The sequence below is a fragment of the Gymnoscopelus braueri genome (assembly GCF_963280865.1).
Source record: "Gymnoscopelus braueri genome assembly, chromosome: 22".
In the NCBI taxonomy this organism is placed as follows: domain Eukaryota; kingdom Metazoa; phylum Chordata; class Actinopteri; order Myctophiformes; family Myctophidae; genus Gymnoscopelus; species Gymnoscopelus braueri.
In genome coordinates this window covers 16,668,332-16,694,878 of record NC_137624.1, presented here as the reverse complement: position 1 = coordinate 16,694,878, position 26,547 = coordinate 16,668,332, and the positions used below count along the sequence as shown (strand labels likewise).

Here is a 26,547-nt window from a genome sequence, read left to right as displayed (position 1 = left end):
AACGGTGGCGGAGATTAGCTGGTCGCAGACAGAAGGACGGACGGACAGACGGACGGACGGACGGACGGACGGACAGGGGGCAAAACATACTCTCTCGCCATGCCTTTTGGCCTGGCGGAGACAATAATTAGATTTAAAGAACAACAGTGGTGTAAAGTAACTAGCTGGCTGGCTGGAATGACCAGCAAAGCGAAGCTGGGCTTTGCTGGTCAGTCCAAAATAACACTTTAAAGCCCTAGAAGACTACATCTATACATTAAACATGTGATGGTGTAGTGGACTAATGCTCAAACTCTCAGCACTGGGTTTCCATGTTCAAGTCCCAGACCTACTGTAGTTGAATGTGAAATTATAAATTTCAAAAGTACTGAGTAATGGTGTAGTAATACTCATTCTTTCAGCAGAGAGTTTCAATTGTCAAGTTTTGCCAGCTAAACTACAAAAAAAATAACTAAAAAGCACTAAAAGACAAATTCGGGGTAGAATAGTAAAGTTACATGATGAAGCTCTATATGCTGACGTATTTCAACTTTACTAACTGAAGGCTGACATATAAACACTTCAAGAGTACAAAGAGACATATGATGGGAGTGGCTGAGAGATGGTGTCTCAGTGCAGAGATTCCATGTTCAAATCCCAGTCATTCTATGGTTCATTGCTTTTCAACTTTACTAACTGAAGGCTGACATATAAACACTTCAAAACTACAAAGAGACATACGATGGGAGTGGCTGAGAAATGGTAGAGCGGTCTAAAGATCACACTCTCAGCATAGAGATGCCATGTTCAAATGCCAGGCATTCTATGGTTCATTGCTTTTCAACTTTACTAACTGAACGCTGAAATATAAACACTTCCAGAGTATCAAGAGACATATGATGGGAGTGGCTGAGAGATGGTGTAGCGGTCTGAAGATCAGGCTCTCAGCATGGAGATGCCATGTTCAAATCCCAGTCATTCTATGGTTCATTGCTTTTCAACTTTATTAACTGAAGGCTGACATATAAACACTTCAAGACTACAAAGAGACCTACGATGGGACTGGCTGAGAAATGGTGTAGCGGTCTAAAGTTCGGGCTCTCAGCATAGAGATGCCATGTTCAAATCCCAGGCATTCTATGGTTCTTTGCTTTTCAACTTTACTAACTGAACACTGACATATAAACACTTCCAGATTATCAAGAGACATACGATGGGAGTGGCTGAGAGATGGTGTAGCGGTCTGAAGATCAGACACTCAACATGGAGATGCAATGTTCAAATCCCAGTCATTCTATGGTTCATTGCGTTTCAACTTTACTAACTAAAGGCTGACATATAAACACTTCAAGGGCACGAAGACGCATGTGAAGGGAGTGCTGAGAGATGGTGCAGTGGTCTAAAGGTCGGACTCTCAGCACAGAGATTCCATTTTCAAATCCCAGTCGTCCCATACTTCAAAGTACTTTGACATTTTCAAGGCCAAAAAGAAAGTCAAATGCACGAAGAGACATGTGAAGGGAGTGGCTGAGAGATGGGGTAGTGGTCTAAAGGTCGGAATCTCAGCACAGAAGTTCCATGTTCGAAACCTAGTTTTCCCATACTTCAAAGTTGTAGTACTTTGAAATTTGCAAGGCCAAAATAAAAAAAAAGCAAGTCAAAAGCACAAAGAGACGTGTGAAGGGAGTGGCTGCGAGATGGGGTAGTGGTCTAAAGGTCGACTCTAGACGCAGAGGTTCCATGTTCAAATCCCAGTCGTCCCATATTTCAAAGTCTTAGTGCTTTGAAATGTTCAAGGGCAAAATACAAAAAAGCAAGTCAAAAGCACAAAGAGACATGTGAAGGGAGTGGATAAGAGATGGGGTAGTGGTCTGAAGGTCAGACTCTCAGCACAGAGGTTCCATGTTCAAGTCCCATACTTCAAAGTTGTAGTACTTTGAAATTTTCAAGGCCAAAAAGCAAGTCAAGATCACATAAGAGACATGAGAAGGTAGTGGCTGAGAGATGGGGTAGTGGTCTAAAGGTCGGACTCTCAACACAGAGGTTTCATGTTCAAATCCCAGTCGTCCCATACTTCAAAGTTGTAGTACTTTGAGATTTTCAAGGCCAAAAAGCAAGTCATGAGCACAAAGAGACATGTGAAGGGAGTGGCTGAGAGATTGGGTAGTGGTCTAAAAGTCGGACTCTCAGCACAGAAGTTCCATGTTCGAAACCCAGCCTTTCTATGGTTCATTGCTTTTCAACTTTACAAACTGAAAGCTGACATATAAAAGAACACTTCAAGTGTACTAAGAGACATCTGCTGTTAGTCAGTGAGAGATGGTGTAGTGGGATAGTGATCCGACTCCCAACACAGAGGTTCCATGTTCAAATCCCAGTTGTCCCATACTTCAAAGTACTTTGAAATTTTCAAGGCCAAAAAGAAAGTCAAATGCACGAAGAGACATGTGAAGGGAGTGGCTGAGAGATGGGGTAGTGGTCTATAGGTCGGACTCTCAGCACTGAAGTTCCATGTTCAAAACCCAGTTTTCTCATACTTCAAAGTTGTAGTACTTTGACATTTTCAAGGCCAAAATACAAAAAAGCAAGTCAAAAGCACAAAGACACGTGTGAAGGGAGTGGCTGAGAGATGGGGTAGTGGTCTAAAGGTCGGACTCTCAACACAGAGGTTTCATGTTCAAATCCCAGTCGTCCCATACTTCAAAGTCTTAGTGCTTTGAAATGTTCAAGGCCAAAATACAAAAAAGCAAGTCAAAAGCACAAAGAGACATGTGAAGGGAGTGGCTAAGAGATGGGGTAGTGGTCTGAAGGTTGGACTCTCAGCACAGAGGTTCCATGTTCAAGTCCCATACTTCAAAGTTGTAGTACTTTGAAATTTTCAAGGCCAAAAGGCAAGTCAAGAGCACACAGAGACATGTGAAGGGAGTGGCTGGGAGATGGGGTAGTGGTCTGAAGGTCGGACTCTCAGCACAGAGGTTCCATGTTCAAATCCCAGTTGGCCCATACTTCAAAGTTGTAGTACTTTGAAATTTTCAAGGCCAAAAAACAAGTCAAGAGCATAAAGACACATGTGAAGGGAGTAGCTGAGAGATGGGGTAGTGGTCTAAAGGTCGGACTCTCAGCACAGGGTTACCTCTTGTAGTACTTTGAAATTTTCAAGGCCAAAAGGCAAGTCAAGAGCACACAGAGACATGTGAAGGGAGTGGCTGGGAGATGGGGTAGTGGTCTGAAGGTCGGACTCTCAGCACAGAGGTTCCATGTTCAAATCCCAGTCATCCCATTCTCAAAAGTTGTAGTACTTTGACATTTTCAAGGCCAAAAGGCAAGTCAAGAGCACACAGAGACATGTGAAGGGAGTGGCTGGGAGATGGGGTAGTGGTCTGAAGGTCGGACTCTCAGCACAGAGGTTCCATGTTCAAATCCCAGTTGGCCCATACTTCAAAGTTGTAGTACTTTGAAATTTTCAAGGCCAAAAAACAAGTCAAGAGCATAAAGACACATGTGAAGGGAGTAGCTGAGAGATGGGGTAGTGGTCTAAAGGTCGGACTCTCAGCACAGGGTTACCTCTTGTAGTACTTTGAAATTTTCAAGGCCAAAAGGCAAGTCAAGAGCACACAGAGACATGTGAAGGGAGTGGCTGGGAGATGGGGTAGTGGTCTGAAGGTCGAACTCTCAGCACAGAGGTTCCATGTTCAAATCCCAGTCATCCCATTCTCAAAAGTTGTAGTACTTTGACATTTTCAAGGCCAAAAGGCAAGTCAAGAGCACACAGAGACATGTGAAGGGAGTGGCTGGGAGATGGGGTAGTGGTCTGAAGGTCGGACTCTCAGCACAGAGGTTCCATGTTCAAATCCCAGTTGGCCCATACTTCAAAGTTGTAGTACTTTGAAATTTTCAAGGCCAAAAAACAAGTCAAGAGCATAAAGACACATGTGAAGGGAGTAGCTGAGAGATGGGGTAGTGGTCTAAAGGTCGGACTCTCAGCACAGGGTTACCTCTTGTAGTACTTTGAAATTTTCAAGGCCAAAAGGCAAGTCAAGAGCACACAGAGACATGTGAAGGGAGTGGCTGGGAGATGGGGTAGTGGTCTGAAGGTCGGACTCTCAGCACAGAGGTTCCATGTTCAAATCCCAGTCATCCCATTCTCAAAAGTTGTAGTACTTTGACATTTTCAAGGCCAAAAGGCAAGTCAAGAGCACACAGAGACATGTGAAGGGAGTGGCTGGGAGATGGGGTAGTGGTCTGAAGGTCGGACTCTCAGCACAGAGGTTCCATGTTCAAATCCCAGTTGGCCCATACTTCAAAGTTGTAGTACTTTGAAATTTTCAAGGCCAAAAAACAAGTCAAGAGCATAAAGACACATGTGAAGGGAGTAGCTGAGAGATGGGGTAGTGGTCTAAAGGTCGGACTCTCAGCACAGGGTTACCTCTTGTAGTACTTTGAAATTTTCAAGGCCAAAAGGCAAGTCAAGAGCACACAGAGACATGTGAAGGGAGTGGCTGGGAGATGGGGTAGTGGTCTGAAGGTCGGACTCTCAGCACAGAGGTTCCATGTTCAAATCCCAGTCATCCCATTCTCAAAAGTTGTAGTACTTTGACATTTTCAAGGCCAAAAGGCAAGTCAAGAGCACACAGAGACATGTGAAGGGAGTGGCTGGGAGATGGGGTAGTGGTCTGAAGGTCGGACTCTCAGCACAGAGGTTCCATGTTCAAATCCCAGTTGGCCCATACTTCAAAGTTGTAGTACTTTGAAATTTTCAAGGCCAAAAAACAAGTCAAGAGCATAAAGACACATGTGAAGGGAGTAGCTGAGAGATGGGGTAGTGGTCTAAAGGTCGGACTCTCAGCACAGGGTTACCTCTTGTAGTACTTTGAAATTTTCAAGGCCAAAAGGCAAGTCAAGAGCACACAGAGACATGTGAAGGGAGTGGCTGGGAGATGGGGTAGTGGTCTGAAGGTCGGACTCTCAGCACAGAGGTTCCATGTTCAAATCCCAGTCATCCCATTCTCAAAAGTTGTAGTACTTTGACATTTTCAAGGCCAAAATACAAAAAAGCAAGTCAAAAGCGCGAAGAGACACCTGCTGAGGGCCCAAAGGTGTGTTGGCGCAGTGGTCTGGGTGCTTGATCGGTTGCCTCTGCTACAGACAGTTGGCAGGTTCAAGTCCCGTGCCATCAACGTACTGGAGGACCATCGGGGGGACTGCGTCCCTCCCCTGTTTCCTGATAGTTAAAGGTGGGGGGTTATGTCTGAAAGAACTCTGCCCAGCTAAGGTTTTACAGAAAGAAATTTTAGCTTCTGTGAACACATTGGGCTGAACATACACCTGACCCCTCCTGTAGAAGCTCAGCAGGGTGTTTTTTGGGGATCACATGGTTTTGCTGCCTTGGTGCCTCCGAAGGACTCGTATGGTATCGCTGGTTTGCAAACAGGGCCATCTGGTGGATAAACACTGAAAGCACATCGGAGCCTCGATGGCACTGAATGAGTTCGAGTGTCCTTCTGTAAAACCTTAGCTGGGCAGAGTTCTTTCAGACATAACCCTCCACCTTTAACTATCAGGAAACAGGGGAGGGACGCAGTCCCCCCGATGGTCCTCCAGTACGTTGATGGCATGGGACTTGAACCTGCCAACTGTCTGTAGCAGAGGCAACCGATCAAGCACCCAGACCACTGCGCCAACACACCTTTGGGCCTTCAGCAGGTGTCTCTTCGTGCTTTTGACTTGCCTTTTTATATTATGGCCTTGAAAATGTCAAAGTACTACAACTTTTGAGTATGGGATGACTGGGATTTGAACTTGGAACCTCTGTGCTGAGAGTCCGACCTTCAGACCACTACCCCATCTCTCAGCTACTTCCTTCACATGTCTCTTTGTGATCTTGACTTGCTTTTTGGCCCTGAAAATGTCAAAGTACTACAACTTTGAAGTATGGGACGACTGGGATTTGAACATGGAACCTCTGTGCTGAGAGTCCAACCTTCAGACCACTACCACATCTCCCAGCCACTCCCTTCACATGTCTCTGTGTGCTCTTGACTTGCCTTTTGACCTTGAAAATGTCAAAGTACTGCAACTTTGAAGTATGGGACTTGAACATGGAACCTCTGTGCTGAGAGTCCGACCTTCAGACCACTACCCCATCTCTTATCCACTCCCTTCACATGTCTCTTTGTGCTTTTGACTTGCTTTTTTGTATTTTGTCCTTGAACATTTCAAAGCACTAAGACTTTGAAGTATGGGACGACTGGTATTTGAACATGGAACCTCTGTGCTGAGAGTCCGACGTTCAGACCACTACACCATCTCTCAGTCACTCCCTTCACATGTCTCTTCGTGCCTTCGACTTGCTTTTCTGTATTTTGGCCTTGAAATTTTCAAAGTACTACAACATTGAAGTATGAGAAGACTGGGATTTGAACATGGAACCTATGTGCTGAGAGTCCGACCTTTAGACCACTACCCCATCTCTCAGCCACTCCCTTCACATGTCTCTTTGTGCTTTTGACTTGTTTTTTTGTTTTTTGGACAGAATCCGAAGGAGTAAGAGCAAAACAAATGTTTTACAAAAGTCAGCCTCCTGGTGGCGCTCTAATAGGCATATCGATGGCCAAAATGCAAAACCTCCTAAGTGCAAATTTCATGATTTTCGGATTTCACTGTGGATGAGGACTATAGGCTATGCTGCACATGCTCAGTCTGTCTGCAAGATAGTCCCACCCCTCATTTTGTCAGAAAAAGTCATTTGACTAAAACCTCCTATCTTCTTCAGTGCCAATTAGTGCTAAAATGTTGAAGCGCAAAACCTCTTATCTGCACCAAAACTAGTTGAGCAGCAGACAGAGCTGAAACTTGGGAATTCTATGTTATGTAGACCGTCTAAATGTCTTTCAGTTTGTAGTAATCAATTATTTTCAAAATAAAAAAGTGTCTTCCACCCTTACTAGTTAAGTATTTGTTAGTAACTGTCAAGTTAATTGCATTGCCTTGTTGATTGCTAATGATTAGTGTCAGGTGGTGAAACTTTTATCACACCAAGAGTGTGAGTTGATCAAAAATGTTAATGGTATTACTTGTTACAGTACTGTAGAATGTCTTGATCTCAAAATGAGCATAAAAAAAGCATTATTTAACAACATAATGTTTGTTTGTAAGCCTAACTATTTTGTAGGTAAAAACCTCCTATGTGCATCTATGTAGATAGGAGGTCATTTTTAGGTATAGATAGGAGGTTTTGGCATTGAACATTTTGAACTTGTGGTTAGAGGTTGTCATTGCTGCTTAGATGTGAACGTCCATGTCGTGATTTTTTAATAATTGCAGATCAAAATCACACGTGAACACCGTGGCAGCCAACAAACCTGTGAGAATATTGTGGTGTGTTGGTTGGAGGGTATAGGGTATGGGGGTGGGATGGGGTTTAGAGTTATGGGGTGTGGGAGGTGTGGGGTGGCGGTTGGGGGGTTATGGGGTGGGGGGTGCATGAGGGTTTGGGTGGGTGGAGTTTGGGGGTTGTGGTGTGCTGGTTGGGGGCATGGAGATCGGGGGTTCTGGGAGTGGGGGTAATGGGTTGGGTGGGATTTGGGGGTATGAGGGTATGGAGTGGGATGGGGTTTTGAGTTATGGGGGTTGAGAGGTGTGGGCTGGCAGTTGGGGGGTATGGGATTTGTGGGAGTGGGGAGTATTGCAGGTGGTGGAGTTGGGGTTATAGGGTATGGGGGGGATTATGTTGAGGGGGGCATAGGCCAGTTAGGCCGGATCATATAGGATTGGGTCTTGGGTGCGATGCGATGCAAGAGTGTGGTCTAGCCAACACCAACTCGGGACTCCTGAAGTGGGATGGGGGTTTGAGTTATGGAGGCGGAGATGTGTGGGCTGGCAGTTGGGGGGATGGGGTTTGTGGGAGTGGGGGAGTATTACAGGTGGTGGAGTTGGGGGTATAGGGTATGGGGGGGGTATGGTCTAGCCAACACCAACTCAGGACTCCTGAATCGCTGCCCTCCACACTCTCCTATCTAGCATCAGGGTCTTGATCAGGGTCTTGAGCTCTACAGTGTTGTTAGCTAAGCTGTTACGCCGAAGTTCATCTACGTAGGGTGGTGCACTTATTGTCTTTCCTGGCTTTGCCCTGGGTTGGCTCCCATAGTGTCAGTTTGCTTGCCACTAGTTATGGGTGCCTGACGCAGTGCCCTGCCTCATCCTTCTCTCTCTGACTTTGTCTGTGACCCATGGTAAGTTACCGTAGAGGACCACATTTCTGATGTGGTCCGTCCATGTGACTAGTGCCATTCGTAGCATTCTTGTGTAGACTCCATCCAAGGCCCTTTCCTGTTGTGCTGTGACGGTCCATGTCTCAGCCCCATACAGCAGTACTGACACTGTAGCTATACGAACAGCCGCCTCTTGAGGTCTTCTCCCATGTCTGATTTCCACACTCTCCTCATCCCATGCAAGGCATTCTAGTCAAGTACCCCCTGGACCTTCAGGTCCTATTCCATTGAAGCAGTCCAGGCCCAAGTTATTTGAAGTCCTGGACTGCCTCGAGTAGCTTGTCTCCATCATTTGAACCATCTTCTCAGGAACTCAGTAGGCCCAGAGAATGTTCATCAGTTTCCCCCGGTGGATGGTGCCAAAAGCCTTTTGGAAGTCATGAAGGTGATCACCACTGAAAGATTCCGCTCCCTTACTCCTTCCAGTATCCTCCTCAGCACCAGTATCTGCCCGCCTGCTGTTCGCTCCGGGCGGAAGCCGTTCTGCGAGTTTCTCAGTACAGGGTCTGAGATGGGTCTAAAACCTGCGACTTGTGAGCTCAGGCTAATGCCTTGGAGGTGTCTGTCTTGGTGAGGTCGCCTGACTTTGGTACTGGATTGATGATCATTTTGCGCCACAGCTTCGGCAGCTCGCTAGACGTGTGTGCTTGATAAAATCCAACACCACCTCGTCTATGGGCACATACATCACTCCATCCTCCCTGCAGCTCTTGCCTCACTTGATAGTAGCCTTGGCCCTCTGGTACTCATCCATGGTGAATGATCTGTCTTCCATGACCTTCCCATACCAGACGGGAACATCGGATCATCCTCTTCTTCGGTTGAAGGAGGATTTCCTAGGAGTGTTTTGAAGTGCTGGTACCATGTTTCAACTCGTTCCTCTGCGCTTTCTCCCCAGAAGTCTGAGAAGAGCTTCTGCCAGAAACGTCATTGATGAGCTTCCAGTTCTTGCCATGCTTCTGGTTAACATGCACCTCTTTAATGTCCCTGATCTTTTGGGTCAGCTCCTGTTGTTCCAGTTGCATACACGTGGTATAGCTCCTCCTTCTTCCGCTTATATTCCTCCCTCAGACCCTCTCCCTTTTGGTCAGCGACAAAGTCCCTGTGTGCTGCTCTCATCTCCTCCCTGGCTTTGGTGATTCTAGGGTCAAGGCATCCGTCTTTCCTCCTTGCTTATAGGCTCTTTAAGACATTCAATGATCTTACATACTATTCCACTGTCCACACTGGACACAAGGTTGGTGATCCAGTTGTATGAGTTAGGGGAGTTGGAGGGCATGAGGGTTTAGGTGGGTGGGGTTTGGGGCATGTGGTGTGCTGGTTGGGGGGAATGGGGGTTGTGGGAGTGGGGAGGTATTTCAGGTGGTGGAGTTGGGGGGTAGAGAGTATAGGGGGGATTATGTCGAGGGGTGCCTGGGCCAGTTGTTTTGTAGTCCACCTAATTGTATTCCTGTTGTCCTTTTTGTAAATTTTATTTGTAAGCACTTTTATTTTAGGTTCTTGCTGGGGACTGTTCTTAGCACATTTTTTGTGAGCATTGCCCTGCAAACTTTTTTTTTTTTGTTGAATAAAATAAAAAAGCATTCAATGCAACTCAGTGGTGTGTTCTACCGTGTTACGCTGTATACGCTGTATACAGTGCAGATTTTTTGGGGGAAAAGCGTATACAGTCTACCATTTAATCCATTGAAAACGCTAGCGTATACCCAAGACCACGCGCATCTCGTGCAGGGAATGATTATCGTATACCTCCGGGAAAAAAACTAGACCACACCACTGATGCAACTGTTTGCAGCTGTAAATGTATGTATTTACAGCCAGTATTATTTGTCATTATTTAGTTATGCAATCACTTAACATTGAAGTGTAAAAGCTCCTATCTGCAGAATTATCCAGGAAAAGTGGGGAAAAACCTCCTATCTGCATTTGCTATATGAAATAAGTGTAATTAACATATAATAATGTAATATAGTCCAGACATCCAGAAACGGTGTATTATGTGATGGGTTTCATAAAAAAATAGCATTGTGCAAAAAAAATACAACATTTTGTAGTTTTCTTTTTCATTTTCCCAACAATGAACATTTTTCAGATAGGAGGTTTTGCATTTTGGCCATCGATATGTGAAAAATGCAGGGCAAAGGTTTTTCCTTGGCCTCTAGGGAGTGTGCGTGCAAAGTTTCATGCAGATCGGTGCAGTTATAGGTAAAAACGTGAATCGGCCTGTTATAGCGCCACCATGAGGCTGATTTGAAAGTTTTCAAGTGGCATTTCTCCATGGGCCAAGTGGGAATCTACGTGGAAGATTTCACGGAAATCGCATGCTCCGTTCATGATTTGAGGCATTTTGTTCAAAACGAACCAATCCTGCAAACTTTGGAAGCCAATCTTAACCAATCAGGATGGAATATAGTCAATCGGACAGATCCGCGTTGATCACATGACTATAGAGATACTGTGTACCGATTCGCGTGTTGTTCTGTAGGAGTAATATCCAAAAATGTGTTTTGCAAAAGTCGGCCTCATGGTGGCGCTATGACAGGCTGATCTGAAAAATGTGGGGCAGAGGTTCTGCTGTGGCATCCAGGGAGTGTGTGTGCTCAGTTTCACAGCGGCCGGGCCAACGGTGGCGGAGATTAGCTGGTCGCAGACAGAAGGACGGACGGACACACGGACGGACGGACGGAGCGACGGACAGGGGGCAAAACATACTCGCTAATAACCACTGTGGTGCAGTGGTTTAGATACAGGGCTTGTGACCAGAAGGTTCCCGGTTCAAATCCAACCGTGATGTTTTTCCAACTTTTACCTGGCGCTTTTACCTTTATCTAATCTTTCAGTGAAGGCCACGCAAGTGAACAGAGTTTGTAAGAACTACTGTGGTGCAGTGGTTTAAAAACTTTAGATACAGAGCGTGCAACCGGAAGGTTTCTGGTTCAAATCCAACCAGGACAGTTTTCCAACTTTTATCTGACTCTTGCACCTTTATCTAATCTTTCACTGAAGATTGTGCAAGAGAACAGAGAAAGTATGAACCATGAGAACTCTGCCCAGCTAAGGTTTTACAGAAAGACACCTCAACTCATTCAGTGCCATTGATGTGTCTCATGTGTTCCACCAGATGGTGCTGTTTGCAAACCAGCGATCACCATGCAGATGCCAGGGTGGAGCTCACAAAACTTGAAATGCGTTTCTGTAAAACGTCAGCTGAGCAGAGTTCTTTCAGACAATTTAAGACAGTCAGTAAATATGTAGCTCCAACGGTTTAGCAGATAGAGCCATGTTGGAAGTAGTGCACCGGTTATGGTCATTTAAAAAAAGGGCGTGGTCATTTTCGGGTATTTTGTCCCGGATAGAGAATTAGTCACAGTTCCTAAGTTGTTCCTTGTGCTCATATTAGCCAAGAACAGTTGAGATATTCTCTCCTAAATTAAGCGCATATCTTAGCCAGGTCCTAGAATAATAGAAAAAATCACACCCAGTGTGAAGTAGGCGGTGTGGTCACAGTGGTCATCACAGTGATGGAAGTTCACTTAAAGAAAAGTAATATTGTGGACCAACCATTGTACACCCCTAACTTTAAAAAAAAACATAAATGTGTTTTTTTTTAAGTGCATAGTCCTATTTATAGGGCTATGCACATGTGTCATGTTTCACTAGCCAATCACAGTCCTGAATAGACTGTGATTGGCCAAGCACGGTGCAGGGTTAGGGGGGTACACTGGTGGCCAATCACAGCGCAGGGTTGGGGGGGTGCAATCGAATGTCGATGTCCTGTCCAAACCTCACATATAGGGGCGGTTTCACCGCCCAAAAATGTCATTTTGTGGGTGAACTATCCCTTTAAACAGAAAATGCTTTTCAGGTCAGGATACCAATGTTATCATTTTATCAGGATAGAGCTCAGACAGGATACAGATTAAACAAGTGAATTTGGAAGTGATGAAACAAATAAATGAGCAGACAAAATTGGAACTGGAACACTATAAAAATTATGCTGATAAATGGGTACTCTCATCTGATTGGCTGAAAGTTTACAACCCACCTGAAAATGTAATTTCAGTTTTTTAAAGAGCTGGAGAGACAGGGAGACTCCCGTCACAACAAACAATCTATAGCAATCATTACTAGCCAAAGAATATCACTTACCCTACCTTTAATTGAACACAGGATTTATTGTGTACAGTATGTTGAACTATCTCGACCACACGGCGCCATCACCACTCATAAATAATATTAGAGCCTATATTTTGCTTAATTATTTAGTTTTGTATTTATTTATTCACTTTTTGTCCTAACCTTATGTTACTGTCGACAAGCCTGCAGCGCGAGGGACTGTGTGACGTGAGAGGCAAAAACTATCCTGTGTTAAAGCACAATTACACTTAGAGATTTAGGTTGTGTAGTTACCTTGCCATGAGGTAACTCCAAATAATGACAAGAGATCTTCAATAGTTGCTTTGTAGATTAAAAAAAAACTTGACAATCCCAATTGACCTATATTGCATGCATGGTTAAACAGATCTCAAAGTCACACTTCACACAAACAAACAAATAAAGCGGATTCTGCCACTGTTGACCCGTAAGGGTCCATTTTTGTGTGAGGCCAAGTGTGAGCTCATTATCAGCCATACAAACAACCCTTCAATGGAGAAAAAGGACTTCCCTTGAGGATGTTATGCTTACAGATGGCTGACTTCACGCTTCAAACAACCGTCACCCTTCCTTCACTCGAACACTCGCACCCAAGTCAATTCCTCATGCACAGCCTGACTCTGGCTAGCGTAAACAGTTTTCAGCTTGGACTGCATTGCCATGTTGCGGTTTAATTTTATCTGATTTTAATAGACATGTGTTCTTGGATTTCTATTCCAGATAGTGGGGCACCGCTCCCCCACTTCTAAAATGAGCTGCAACACATTCTGAGCTTGTAGATCGGCTATTTGTGGCAAAGAGATTTGGTGCAGAGGGAAACAAGCGGTATGGATGCGCTCCCCACTTCTAAAAGTAGCACTACACACCCATTCTGTCAGGGAGAATGTTGTGTGCTGTAGATTTTCATCTTTTGACCTGCCACCTCTCCCTTCAACATATGCCCCAAAACATCTCATCGATGGGAAAGGCCTGGCAGCACAAGAGAAAATGGAGATGCTTCACAAATCTGATGATTGGGGTTTTGAATCTTAAGACTTTTATGTTGTGTCGTAGTCACATGGTAACTAAGGATGTAAATAGGTTGATTGAGTCTGGTCTTTCAGATTTTTCATATTCCATCCTGATTGGCTAAGATTGGCTTCCAAAGTGCTCTGCTTTGAACAAAATGCCTCAAATCATAAACGCAGCGTGCAATTTTCGTGAAATTTTGCACACACATTTCCACACAGTGGAAGAAATGCCACACAGTGAAATAAATGCCACTTGAAATCCCACTTGATATCTTTCAAATTAGCCTCATGGTGGCGCTAGAACAGGCCGATTCGTGTTTTTTAACTGCGCCGATCTGTGTAAAACTTTGTATGCACACTCCTTTTATAGCACCAGCAGGAGGCCGACTTATGTTAAACATTTTTTTAATATTACTCCTACAAATGTTATCCAGACATCACCCAAATCGGTACACATTATCTCTATAGTCAAGAGATCAAGACGGATCCGTCCGATTTTTCACATTCCATCCTAATTGGTGAATTCCGAACATTGCTGGCCCACAATAACTTACCTGACCTGGCGGAGACCTGTGCTCCGAGGAGCACTTTTTCTTGTTTCTTCTGTTGTGGCTGTCAGTAAGTAAATATTTAGTTTAACACCTCGATCAGTGATTTGGATTATGCAGTGAATTGAATTGTATTTCTCCAGTAAATCGGTAGACTTAGCCAAGTTTCATTAGGTTACTTACACCTGGCTAATAGGTGTAGACCAGTAGGCTATATTTAGTAACCTGCTGGAAGTGGGACTGTTACTTAAAAGCTGGAGAAAATGTTAAAAATACAGTGTGCTTGGCTTGCCCACCTATTTCACCATCATAATCAATGTATGTGTATGCTATGGTGCAGTGGCGCAGCCTGTGCGTGCCCTATACACATAGACAATGATCAGGGACATCGCACACACTTGACTAAACAGCTGCTTCCAATTAACTACCATCCAGCCGGCTTGGAAGTGTGGGGTCAAGTTGTGTCATTGTATGTTTTATCATTGGTAAAATTATTGCTAAAGAACACATGTACTACTCATGGTTTTAAACATGTTGATTTATTGAACAGAAATTGAATTGATTGTGTGGGTCACCTCTCTCCCCTCGCAATCCTGTTGATTGGGAAGGTGCCAAGTACTCTAGAGGAGGAGGGGTGTTTGATTCATGGTTAAGAGCAATCTTATTTTAAAGGAGTTTGTGTATGAATGGGCGCCTGGAAATTCATGTGAAGTTGATGGTAAAACCTTCAGTAATTGTGTAAGTTAACTCATAGGCCTGGTGTTTACGGTGGCTCGTATTGTGAGTTAATTGAATTACCAATTGCTGTTCTGTGTTTTTGGTATGTCTCACTCCCCATAAAAAGGAGCCTGCCCAGATGATGAGTGTCAGTTAAACTTGGGTTGATGCACAGATAACCGGCTGAGGGAGAGCTGCCAGGGCCAAATACACATGACAGTTTTATAAATAAACACAACAGTTCTATAGTGATAACAACAGTCAGACCTCTGTACAACCATACCCTCCCCATGGGTTCGTGACAGTTGCAAAGATGTTAAATACACATTTTTGCAACATTGAATTATGAGAGAGAAATTTTGTGAATTTCAAATTCACTTAGTACATTTATTTTACATAATTATGCTTATTTGATTAATTAACACTACATGTGAGCTACTGTACATGAACACATGAGCGCTGTTGTGTCATCAATAGGTGATTTATTTTTATTATTACAAGCATTTTATGTTTTTGTGATTTCCCATTAACTTCCATTGTTTCATATTAGTTTGATATGACAGTTGTTTTTTCGTTGTACTTTGACTTCAGTTTGAGACTGGTTTTGTTTTGTGGCATATGAACCTTTTTTTTTTTTTTAACTGCACCACTTTGAGTTCACAGTTGTTTTAGTTGTTTAGTTGTGAACCTAGTAGCCTACCTTCGGTTCCTTGAACCCCAAACCTTGGGCTTACAAACCCCTGACAGCTGTGTTAGGAGTTTGTCAATCTGGGAACCCATCGCCAAATGAAAAGGAAAAACAGCGCCCTCTGCTGTTTTTTACTCTTTCACTTGGCTCTGGGAGGAGCTCAACGTAGCACCCGTGCGCAAGGAAACCGGGTTTTTTGGTCTACCCTCAGCGCTCCACTTCCGGTGGTGTGCTTATGTTTTCATTCCCACTAACAATATTTCTACACGGACCACTAACACCACTTCTCCCAGAGAACATGGATCGTTTTGGTTATAAGCCCACTTGTTTCTATGATGAAAGAGCAAGTTAAAATGTGAATATCTTTCCGTGGTTTTGTCTGCTCCGAGGACGCTATTGTTAAATGAGTTTCGGTTTGTTTTCAGTGGGAAGCGAGAGCACAGACAGTAAATCCCGCCCACTACATTTGATTGGGTAAAGCGCGGCCTGCTTCCTGATCTGAAGGCACGCCCACTTGTAGGCCAGTGCGTACACGTTATGACGAACCCCCCCCGGACAGATTCAAGCGGAGAGCAGAATCTGTTCTTGAGAGATTAGGAGTTTGTAAGCCCAAGGTTTGGACTCATGCCACAGAAGCATGGAAGATGCAAGTGAGAACAAAATACTTAACCTTGTAGAATTTAGATGGAGATTGAAAATGTGTCTTGGTTAAATAGTTAAACCAGTTATTAAATCTACAATTTGTAAATCTACATTTTGTAATATCAAGAATGTATGAACAGGGGTGTATTGGAAGGGGGTGCAGGGGAGCAACGCTCCCCCACTTCTAAAATTAGGATATCGGTTTTGGTCAAAACCACCACCAGCATCCATATTCTAGGGGGAACGTTAGCCCAAAATAGACGATCTTCACGCTCACAACGTGTCGCTCTGCAATGCGTTGTGAGCTTAGATCGGCTATTTCTGTTAAGGAAATCTGGTATAGATGCACTCCCCCACTTCTCAAAGTAGCACTACACCCCTGCAGATAATGTCATGTCCTTCAAAATCCGCAATCACCACCCCAAATGTTTTAAAAGGTGCCAAAGCATAATGGTAATCTATGGGAGACGCAATATGGTAACCATGGTGATATCTTTCACATCTCTCTCTCTCTCACACACACACACACACCCCTATTACCTTGAAGCGGCAAATTACCTTGAAGCAGCAAATGTACTTCTGAGGACGAAGTAAATAAGTGTGTATACCGTGTGTGTGTGTGTGTGTGCGTGTGCGTGTGCGTGTGTGTGTGTGTGTGTGTGTGTGTGAGAGCGTGAGAGCGCGAGTGAGTGAGCGAGCGAGTGAGCAAGCGAGCGAGAAAGAGGTGTACATGTGACAGGTGACAATGACTTATTTATATGGTGGGGTTGATAAAAAGAACACAGTACAGTAGTACATTTATCTGTAGCTTATCGTCTATCTAGGGCCCTTCAGAGGAAGTGTCACGGACTGGAAACTCTCTGGACTCTGGTCAACATGAAGCTTGAACTGCATGAATAATGCATGGCGGCCGCTCGCAAGGATACAGCCCTGTCTGTGTTGCGCACACACAGTCCCAATGATGGAGGGAGGCTGAGAGAGATCCTTGAGAACAGGAAGGACTAAGATCCACAGAGAGCAAAGACGGAAAATAATTTGTTTTATTAATTAACTACATACACCCCTGGGGCAAACGGCAGAGATAGCCGATGTACGAGCTTGTAGACTGCCGAAGGCTATTTTTGGTGATGATATTTAGTGTACAGCGAAAACAAGTGAGGGCCTAGTATAGAGACCTGGGGGACTCCGGTCAACTAAGTATAGGGTTAAGTAGTTATCTCATCTATCTTACCTATCTTATCTATCGTATTTGTATGGGCAGTCACTTACATAGAAAGTAAGAAAGAACACGCAAACAAACAAACAAAAACACAGAGACAGATAACTTGGGAAAAATAAAAGAGACTGCAGATAGATGGAAAGGAAAAGAAACCAGCCAGAAAGTGAGCTGTAGACGCAAGAAGACAGATGTGGGTGGGAAAGAGAGATGAAGATAGATAGAGACAGTAGAGAGACCGAGACGGAGAGTGAGAGAGAGGGCGAGAGAGAGAGAGAGAGAGAGAGAGAGAGAGAGAGAGAGAGAGAGAGATGGGGACAGGTTGTATTAAAAGAGAAAGATGAAAACTAAGAGAGAGGCACTGAAGGGTTAGACAGAGGAAGAGAAAATGGAGAGATGCAGAGGGGAAGGGGGGGTGGTGGTGTAAAAACACCAAAGGGAGAGCCAGGCAGATTGGCCATCTGTCCCCCTGAGCTGACAGCTTGACACATTCCAAGTGCAGCGAACAACGCAGATCAAATCCACCAACCCACCCCTCTCAGATATGCAAGTCATTATAACAGGCCGCATAATTAGAGAGCTGGTGGAAAGCAGAACAGTGCCCACAGTGTCCCCAGGAACAGAATAGTCGAACCGAGATCAATGTTTTCTCTCTATGAATTAATGAGGCTAATGTCGACATGACGGCCTCATTGCCGAAGATCTGTTGTTGCCGGGAAGGGGATCAAGTCTTTGTCTGTAGACACGGAACATATGTACATGTCCGAGTCAAGACGGCATGCATAAATGCACGCGCGCCACTACATCAACACATGAGAGCTCTCAGACATTTGAACACGCTCGCTGATTAAAGGGAATGTGCTCATGCTCACATGTCGATTGATTTTATTTCATGTATACCCTGGAAATCCATATGCTGCAGTTCAGCATCTTTACAAATGTAGATGGCTCCCATTGAAATAGAATAGAGAAAAAAAAGGATTCATGAATATTTTAATTAGACTGATTCATATTGCTCACCAATAAAGTCATTTTCTTTATAAAACAGTGAACAAATAATACAGTTGATTACTAAATATCAATAAGTTTAGGGGGGAAAGCAGAAATGTACAATATAAAATTACCTTTTTCCCAGTGTAGAAATCTAACATAAGCGTTTTAAGACGAGACCAACAATTCACAACTCAATGCTTCTGTAATATAATTAAGAATTGATTACAGATTAAACACACAAGCACGCGCGGGTACGCACAGCAATATTTGCGTTTAAATTAGCCACATCCTTTGTAGACAAAGCATGTAACACTTGCTCCTCTACTTACGAACTTAACCAAGACTATTAGACCAAGTTGCTCATGAATCAGTTTGTTCATAAATGTGAAGCAAGTGTAGACATTGCAAGACCACTAGTGAGATGAAATAATGGTGGTAAACATTTTGAGTACCCCTCAGACTCCATTGTTTTTGCCCTCCACCAGGTCAGGTAAACATCGGTGCAGGTAAACATAAGACATATTTGATCATCTACAAAGGGAAAATAATACAATTCCAAAAGCAATAGGCAATCTTCTTGCAAAAGATGTTTGTTTCTTTCATAGTCCATAGATTGAAGTTCATAAGAAGAGCAAATTGTGTGTTCAACATGAGTCATAAAAAAAGTCAGCAGTGCTTGCATCTGTTTCATATCGACATAATCTTCCTCTATTTGTCATTGCAAGATCAATTTTTCACAAGGACACATGTACAGTATATTACACATAAGAAAGCTGATCTGGCAATGGAGCACTGCAGTATATAAGAGGAGTTGAGGCTTCAACAATATGTGTTATTTATTTTAAGGAAGGCAGAAACCTGTCTCTTAGCCTATACTCTGTTGTACGATGCTGGCTTGCTCCAAAAATATACAAGCTCGAAAACGTGCCACGGTGCGACACATTGTGAGCTTGTAGATGTAGACAGTCTATTTTCAGTGCATGACGGCATCGTATCACGAAGTATCCACTGCATCCCCTTGCTGTAAAGGCCCTTGCACACAGAGTCCGATGCGATTAGCTATTGGTCAATCAGTACAATTTGGGAAAAAAGAAAATCCCTGCAGGAATTAAGAATAGGTTAAATTGAAAGAAATACAATATAATGCACCATCGCAGCCACTCTTTGGATGGCAATTTTGGAGTAAGTATCCAAGAGGTCATAGAGAAGCATGTGTTTGTTTTCCTTGTATGAAAAAATCTCACTCTGTGTGCAAGGGGCTTAAGTGTAACAGAGCTAGATAATTTGGACAGAATGTTGTTCTCAAGACCCATGAGTAGGAGAGCCAAGCAGCCAAAGGCCTATTTGACTGTTTGGTATTTGGTGTTGGAGACGGTAGAAAGGCAATAATCATAAAGTACAACATATCAACAGCTTCATAATTGCAGAATATTACACTTAACCTTTGTGGAAACTCAATTTTCCTTTCATTGTCTGAATGCCTTTCTCCTAACAGCCCCCCCCCACAAATGAAACCAGGGAACAGCTGTTAAAAGAGTGGTAATAGTAGTAATACTAATGATAAAAAATAAATTAAAACTCCGTTTAATTGGCAATAGGTTGGTTTGCTCTCACACACTTCAGACACTCCTCTAGCTACAGTTATTGATTTCATTTCCTCTCCAGGGATTTAGATTAACTCAAACACTACTGAACTGACATCTACACTGTAAAAAAAATTATTCTGGTGAATCTTTGCAGCTCCAAGGACGGCATAATGTTTACACCTTCCTTTTCCAAAAAAAAAAAATCCATTGAGATGAAAGGTCGATACCCACGTAGGAAGTGAAAATGTCAACCTACTTGAAATTATACACAGCTTCGTTAGCAGAGAAGTCGGAGCTACTTGTTCGAAGAACGTTCATTAATGATTCATTGTTCAGTCAACACACTTTTTAAAGCCTCTGGATTTTGTTCAGTCTTTAGTCCGTGGTTAAACAAAGCCATGTTATCCTCACCACGTCAATTAGCCGATGCAGTCAGCAAACCATCCATTAGCATCCACGAGCCCTCTTTAAGGGCTGGGCAACTGTCTGTCAAACTTCTGTTCCGCAAAACAAACCGGCTATTTGATATGGTAATCATGGCAACGCTGTGTTCAACGAGTAGTGATGAAGAGTGACGGAATGTGAGCAAAGCTGACACGTAAGGACCACAGGCCAAAAGTACATTATAAAACCTTAAGGGAAAAAGGAAACAAAGATTATTTCTCACACTCCCTTTGGGTCCAAGGTTTTTCGCTTTGTCAGTCTGGAGGATTCCTTTGACTCGACTCTGACGAATAAGGTGTAAGAGAAGAAAGAGTCCATCTGGGTCATCTGTCTTTCTGTGTCCCTGTTTATTGGTTTTCTTTTTCCGTTTAGTGCCAATTCCTGGTCCATTCAAAACAGTTCGTCTCTAGTTAATGGATGGTAGACACATCTCTCAGCCAGGCTCCAGGTAGAGGCCTTGGACATGTGTACTCATTCTGTAAGAGAAGAATAAAGACAATGCCATTAAACCTTGTTTGTCAGTTGGCTCAAGCCAGTGACAAAATTGGTGGTTACAACATGGAGTTAATTAAGACTCCGACAACACAATGGGGCTGTGACAATGCCAGCAAAGCAAATTAGGGTGAGCAATTAAGCAGGTGATAAAATTCCCCCTCACTTGGATAGCTTAGAAGGTTTAAGTACAGCGACTTTTCCTAATGTCACGCGTGTGCGTGTGCGCGTGTGTGTGTCTGTGTGTGTGTGTGTGTGTGTGTGTGTGCGTGCGCACACAGAATCAATACAATACAAGTACAGCTCAATAATACCAATGTTTATTTAAAATTTGAATAAAATTTTCAGCGTTCCCTTTGAAAATGTTAATTAAAGCTGAGGTAATTAATTAGAATTCCCAATTGTCTTCAATTGAACTTGCTTGCCATAACATTTAGACACATTGGGCATTCTTGCACAGTCTTAATGGAAATGCAATGATTGCTGTCTCAATTGCCCTTTAGTGCAGTAGGGGGGCTATAACAACACATCTGAATTATCACTGAAATACGCACCTAATACAAAGTTTTGCTATTTTAACAAACAATGAAATACATATTTAACGCAGAGGCATGTTCCTAATGAGCAGCAGATAAGGTGTTGTATGGTTGTCAAACAAACCTGTTTACACAGTTATTTCACTGTGGAACTTTAGACTACCTTTACATATTTTATACAACGTTGGTAAATAGGTCAAAAATGCACAATTTCGTCCGACAAACCCCCCAATTCTGGATGGCAATGCTATGTGACTGTGTCCGAGAGCTACAGCGAAAGGGGAGGTCACAGATGGGGCTACAGAAACCCTTAGAGACATTATTTTACACATGAAATCCTCTGTTTGCCCACTAGGTATACTGTCCCCACAAGACTGATTAAAGAAGTCATGGTTTCAGTTTTCCCTGGCATTCTGTCCATTATAAATAGTTCCCTCACCACTGGTTCTGTGCCACCTGACTTTAACAACTACTTCTTAAAAAAAATAAGGGAAAAACATCTAGACCTCTCAGTTCTTAGCTATTTTAGACCTACGGTATCTCTGAACTCCCATTTTTATCAAAGGTTTTAGAGAAATGTGTGTACACTATATAAACCTAAACAGTGACTACTCGAACACCAACAACCTATTTGGAAAATTCTAGTTAGGTTTTCAGCTAGCAGAGAATGGCTCCGCTGAATGTCACCATTGACTTCAGCAGCCATTACAGGACAACATTTTCTAAAAATGTTATCCCGCGATTTTTGTAACCCGGTGCCAATTTCCTAAGTGATCCTGGGCGCTACACCAGCCCTACACCAGCACTACACCAGTCCCCCACAGTAGGGAGGCCAGGGCCGAGCTCATGCTTCCTTCAATGCATGAGAGCCAACTGACCTTCTTGTCACCTGACAGGGGGGAGTTTCCCTGGTAGGACGTAGCGCGTGGAAGGAACACGTTATTCCAACCAGTTCCCTTCCCCTCCATCAGTCGCCCCGGCTGTCATGGGGGAGGTGGTATAGTGACCAGGATTACTACATGTTTTTGTGAGGGTATTAACTACCCTAGACACGGGGAGAACATGCAAACTCCACATAGAGTAGGCCCTTTCGCCAACCCCACCTAGGGTATGGGCGCTGATGACGCGGAGGAGAAGACACGCCCCCAGCGCCCACAGCATCCCCGGCGGGAATTGAACCCAGGACCTTCTAGCTGTGAGGCGACAGCGCTACCGACTGCGCCACCGTGCCTCCCTACAGGGCAACATTTTAATCGTCCTCAGCTTTTACAGTACTACCTGATTAGTTGTACAATATTATAATCTTATGCTCTTTTATTGTTTCTTGCACAATCTTTATATATGTGATGCTGTGCGAAGCGCTTTGTTACAAAAAAAGCTTCAAAATTGCAGTTTTTGCTAAATCATTGAAAAAAAAAGTTACAGAAAAAGAAGTTACAGGAGTGCTAATGGTATCCCTCAGACCACCGGTGCTCATGGACGAGAATAATGTTCGAGAGAGAGGAGAAATATGCCAAAAAGGCATTAAAAAAATCCAGGTCGAGGCACTCAAAGGTGGATTTTGTAGGTAAAAGGCCTTTATTAAATGTTTATTATTATTATTTTTTACTAAATTTTTATCCCACGATTTTGTAACCCTATTTTTTACACCCAGTGCCAATTGTCTATGTAATCCTGGGCACTACCTTCCCTCTGCCAACCTAGGGAGGCCAGGGCCGAGCTCATGCCTCCTTCAATGCATGAGAGCCAACTGACCTTCTTGTCACCTGACAGGGGAGAGTTTCCCTGGTAGGACGTAGCGCGTGGAAGGAACACGTTATTCCAACCAGTTCCCTTCCCCTCCATCAGGCGCCCCGGCTGGCCAGGGGGAGGCAGTATAGTGACCAGGATTACTGCATGTTTTTGTGAGGGTACCTACCCTAGGAGACACGGGGAGAACATGCAAACTCCACACAGAAAGGCCCTTTCGCCAACCCCACCTAGGGTATGGGCACTGATGACGCGGAGGAGAGAACACACCCCCAGCGCCCACAGCGTCCCCTGCGGGAATCGAACCCAGGACCTTCTAGCTGTGAGGCGACAGCACTACCGACTGTGCCACCGTGCCCCTGTTTATTATTATTATCATTGTCTCTGCCAGGCCGAAGGCCTTGGCCGAGACTATGTTTTTGCCCCCGCCCGCCCGACCACCCGCCAGTCCGTCCGTCACCATTTTTAACACGCAACACCGCCATGCGATGAAGTATGGAATTAGGCTTTACACTCCACACACACGTTAAAACAAGTAATAGCATTGATCATTCTATACATGTGTGTTTCTGCACGTTGCACTACATTTACCCGCCTATGATAAATGTTATTGTTATAGGGTAGCCTAGCTATGCCCATTGTGAAATTAATGGGTTTGGAGTAAATATACTCTTGAGGGCAGATGATGCATATCGTGGCTGCCTGGTGCCTGTGTTCCAGTGGACCCAATGTAATTATTAGTTAGTCACAAGCTCTATAGGTAATACTTTACATTGGTTAAATATTTATAAACCCACATAAGAGACTTCACCACTTTCAACCTGGCATCCCTATTTCGGCATTTTGGTGAAAATCTTCCAAAAATAGCCGATATACTAGCTCACAACACATCAGGACGGGTTGTGAGGTTGTAAATTGGCAATTTCCACTATGTTTGCAAGACACTTTCAAGTGATGAAGTTTACATATGGCATTCATTTATGAAAAAATATAAAAAGATGAGATGGAGATACAGTACAAGTATTCTCTCCCCCATGGCCTGACATGGCCCTGGCACTGGAGATTTTAATGCCCCCCCCCCTAAATACATAGATGAATTGTTTCATCTATGTATTTATGTAATTCTCATACAGATTTAGCATAGAAGTGGCATTAATGTAAATAGATTGTGTCTATTTAAAAGCCTGCCAGGTATACTATAAGCTGTTAATAAGATGACATCATGCACAAAGTTCACTCTTTCTGATCTCACACGCAGCTCCGACCAACTCTGCAGGAGTTAACAAGCATTGTTCATTCCTCCCGTGAAAATCTATCAAAGTACAAAAATAAGGACTGTCAACCCCTGATGTGTGAAGGACATAGGGTAACAAACACAGTCACTTACATGGAAATATATTAAATTGCTTGTTTACCCTGCTTTCGACTGTCTGCTGTCTGGCTTAAGTACTTTGTAGACGGCTTTACCGTTTTATTTTTGCCATAGATATATTTTGCACACAAACTTATGCCTGTTATCACCTCTGCAATACCTGTATGCTCAACCCAGTTCCTTAGCTTAAATAACACCCTGGTACAATTATTATTCTTTGACCAGTAGATAATTTCCATATGTACCAACCATTAAGCTAAATGGTATCAACCCATACCATTATAAAGAGGTTGCATGGTGTTTTCTTTTCTTTTTGACAACATCTTGCCCCCCCTTGTTGATTGAGGCTAAAATCCCTATGTGGCCAGGAACAGAGCTCAGTACACAGCTCAAATGTCTGCCTGTTCAAAACTCACACATCATCACTTACTGTCCATTCCTTCTACTAGACTAGACTTTCGTTAGACTTTCCTTGATTAGACTTTAATTCTGACTGGACTAGACTTAAGACTTTCATCCTGAAAGTCTAGAATAGATCACTGTTTCCCAAACACTGGGTCGTAGACTCGGCGCCCATTTGTGAGTCACAGACACATTTTTGTGGGTCGCATTTTTGTTTTTAATCATTATGATTTCAGAATATTTTCATACATTTCCTACATTTTGTTCACAGTTTTTCATAAATTAAAAAACGAATTCAAACATCTTTCAAAATAATTTCATGAATAAATACACAAATCAAATACATTTCATAAATTAGAAAACCAAAAAAAGTTTATGAAGTAGTGAAAATAGCAGATCTACAAGCTCACAACGCGTCACACGTTGTGAGCTTGTAGATCGGCTATTTTCACTAGTTTAGGTCCCGAGCCAAACAGTTTCTGCTCGACGCATTGTAAGCTCGTAGATCTGCTATTTTACAGGACAAAAATAAATGAAAGAATCACCTATAATATGCCCAAAACAAGGACACCAGGTTGAAAGTGGTTAAGTATTTCTGTGATTTTTTAAAACTATTTAACCAGTGAAAAGTATTAATTGACAAAATAATAACTACATTGGATCCATTGAAACACTATTTTCCATTATCTGAAAAGTAACAGTTACTTTCGGACATACTGTACAAGACAGCCGCGACATGCAAGTTCCTCTAGTTTTCTGTGGATGAGAGTCACTTGATGAATTGCCTCCACAGAAGCCTGGATAACTGTAAATATTCCTTTTATCAAATCACAGGTGGAATTTGTTGCTTTTGACAGGGATCATACATGACCATAAAATATATACGTACAGTATACTGTCTATAGTAGATAAATACGTACATCACCAAAACTCCTAGAGATACAACTACAGATTCTGTAGACTAGAATAGACTAAGATGTTCATTCACACCTCGGAACAGGCCAGTTGGTCATTTCAGATTTAAAAATGTGTGTGTGCGCGTGTGTGCGTACGTGTGTTTATGGATGAATGGATTCATTGCTATAATAGATAACTACATCCAAACATTCCATTGACAACTGCGTTACTGTAACATTATTTGGTGGCTGGTTCTGTTAGTCATTTCTGCTGCAGAATCTTTTGAAAAGTTTTGCACAGCACGCAGAACGAAGGGCTGCTGACTAATTTGGCACAGGTACTTTAATCAAAGTGTGTTAGCAGACTGTGTAAGAAATGCAATCCATGTTAATGGAACTGGATGGAATTGGAATTATTATTACCTTCAGCTCTGTGTCATCAAAAAGATACATGTTCCCTTTGGGGGAAGACAGAGACTATAGCCCGTAGACTCCCATTCAAAGAAATTGCTTTTCATCGAGCTACAATTCATCACAGTCTGCATTTAAATTGAGATTAATGATGCATAAGTGTTGCTGTGTCTTGCACTAATACAAGCAGTTTAATAATCTTAAGGATGTTCGGTTAAAATACAGCCCTGATATGGGCCATGCTATTAACTCACAGCTAAAGTGGTGGCTTATTATTTGATTTGGTGGACACAGTTAGGTCTTATCTTTCTTCTATTAAGACATTTTAGGGATAAGTCTAACATTTAAGATACATTAGAATGAATATCATGTAAGTTGTTGTTGTTGTACCATTGTAATTGGAGAATAATTGCTTGGTTACAAAACAAATCTTAGAAAGCT

The 26,547-nt window shown here is 43.1% G+C and overlaps 2 protein-coding genes across 2 annotated transcripts in view; both read right to left on the bottom strand.

Moving 5' to 3' along the window:
* Positions 1-26,547, bottom strand: part of vsig8a (V-set and immunoglobulin domain containing 8a) — a 165,886-nt gene that overhangs the window by 132,694 nt on the left and 6,645 nt on the right. The window lies entirely within an intron of this gene.
* lrrtm4l1 (leucine rich repeat transmembrane neuronal 4 like 1) overlaps positions 20,659-26,547 on the bottom strand; it is a gene marked incomplete at both ends in the record, with an annotated part of 90,527 nt that continues 84,638 nt past the window's right edge. The window contains one exon of the mRNA XM_080420216.1: positions 20,659-20,724. Within this exon, the coding sequence (XP_080276342.1) occupies positions 20,659-20,724 (66 nt within the window). The remainder of the gene's footprint in view (positions 20,725-26,547) is intronic.